The sequence below is a fragment of the Chionomys nivalis genome, chromosome X (assembly GCF_950005125.1).
Source record: "Chionomys nivalis chromosome X, mChiNiv1.1, whole genome shotgun sequence".
NCBI classification, from domain to species: domain Eukaryota; kingdom Metazoa; phylum Chordata; class Mammalia; order Rodentia; family Cricetidae; genus Chionomys; species Chionomys nivalis.
In genome coordinates this window covers 13018830-13020853 of record NC_080112.1, presented here as the reverse complement: position 1 = coordinate 13020853, position 2024 = coordinate 13018830, and the positions used below count along the sequence as shown (strand labels likewise).

The window sequence follows — 2024 nt, the reverse complement described above, 5'->3', positions numbered from 1 at the left end:
GGCTTCCTTGGTCATATTCTCCCTCCTTATGCTCTTCAACTGGACCTTGGGAGCTCAGTCCAGTGCTCCCATGTGGGTCTCTGTCTCTATCTCCATCTCTCGCCAGACGAAGGTTCTATGGTGATATTCAGGAAAGTCATCAGTCTGATTACGGGACAAGGTCAGTTCAGGTACCCTCTCCTCCACTGCCCAGGGTCCTAGCTGGGGACATCCCTGTGGAAGTGGAAATTTTGTTTCCTATTATCTATAAAGTAATAAAGAATTATCAGAGAAAAAATAAAAACGAAGGTGTAGTATGTCGACATAGTAGAATTTTATTCAACTCTAAAGATATTGGAGCCCACATGTGACTCAGTTTCCATCTGGAGTCAATTCTGACTTAAAAGTCATTTGAGTTCAAGTGTGCCTGCTCTGCCTGCATCTTTGAAGGCTGTGAGAATGTTCTGATTAAGCCCATGGGAAAGAGCATTTTGCCCATGAGAAAAGAACACATTATCTACTGATACACAAACTTAGTGCATGCCAGCTGAGGGCACATCCAGATAGAAAAAAGAAACTGCTTGCTGCTCGCAGAATTCACGTGAGCGATATAAACCTCCTTGAGCTTTCTCCCAAGGACAGTGCAGGGAGGTGGGTAGCTGACTGGGCTGCTCTTTGTTCTGCCATCTGCCCTTAATCTGTAAAAAAACAGATTCTGAAATAAACTCTGGGCTGTTTGGCTGCTTTGACATGACCAAACAGACCTCTCGATTCTAAGAAAAAAAAAAAAAGAAAGAAAGAAAGAAAGAAAGAAAGAAAGAAAGAAAGAAAGAAAAGAAAAAGAAAAAAAGAAAAGAAAGAAAGATGTGGGTAAAATAGTATACCACAGTATATTTTTTTTTGTTTTATTTTTTTTGTTTTTTAAACTTTAATGATGTAAACAAAAATATACCTAAAAGCGAAGCTTCTGGAAAAACCATTTGTTCTTCCCTGTCTTGTATCGTTTCTCAAATTTGACCTTGGCTTCCCGCCTTGCCTTTCTTTTCAGGGCTGGGTCCCTAAAGACATCCTTGTTGACAACAGTTTTGTCCAGGGGGATGTCCACAGAGTACCTTGTGGGCATCAGGTGGTTGTAGTTATAAACCTTCACAAAGGACTTGATCTTGGATCTCTTGGCGACTTTTTTCTTGCCCATGGCAGCCGTCACTTTTCGGGGATAGCGGTCAATTCCAGCCACCAGGGCATGACTGTAAGGGCGGTCTGAGGTGCCATCATCAATGTTCTTCACGATGACGGCTTTGCGTCCCGAGTAGCGTCCAGCCAGGACGAGCACCACTTTCCCGGGTTTCATGAACTTGCCCATTTCGACAGCGAGCAGCCGGTTCCCAGCAGAAAGGCTACCACAGTATATTAACTGTCAGTAAAATACACAATAAATCAATATAAAATGAAGCATTTCCATTTACTTATTGTTGACTAAGTATTAAAATTCACTATGAAGAAACTAGCAAACTCATCTGCCCTTTTGTTTTGCATAGTTCTAGTAGCTGGAATGGTTTACAAAATCCTCCCGTCCTCATCCAGTTCCTTCCATTCCTCTAAGGACATCTCTATGTGAGTAGTTTTCATTCTTGAGCTCCATTATAACTAAATCTCTTTCATTTCGGAATTGCTAGCATTTTCCTCCCATGAGCTTCACATTATGTTTCTCTGTCTGGAGTAAAATTCTTAGCAAGGTACTGGGCACATCATTTAGAGTTATTCCAGAAGACTTTGGAGAGCTGTTTAAATCAGTATGATGTCTCTACACACATTTTAGGAGTTGCAAAGCAGAGAAGGAGAGAGTATTTCGTTAGTTTTATTTTGTTCTTTGTCTAATAGCATCAAAACTAGAGCAGTGAGTCTGAGAGATTCAGTTCCATGGCCAGTTAGTCTAGAAGACAAAAATATAGGACAATTTTCTGTCCTTCTTAGTCTCCATCTCAGAGATTAATATTTCAATAGCCTTTCCCATCAAGGTATCACTACGGATTTGAAAAATGTCT

The 2024-nt window shown here is 40.8% G+C and overlaps 1 protein-coding gene across 1 annotated transcript; it reads right to left on the bottom strand.

The window, feature by feature from the left end:
* Positions 1 to 894: 894 nt before the first annotated feature.
* LOC130867957 (60S ribosomal protein L27-like) lies at positions 895 to 1369 on the bottom strand. The gene has a single exon (XM_057760180.1). The coding sequence runs from the start codon at positions 1340 to 1342 to the stop codon at positions 932 to 934; it is 411 nt and encodes a 136-aa protein (XP_057616163.1). The 5' UTR covers positions 1343 to 1369; the 3' UTR covers positions 895 to 931.
* Positions 1370 to 2024: the final 655 nt, after the last annotated feature.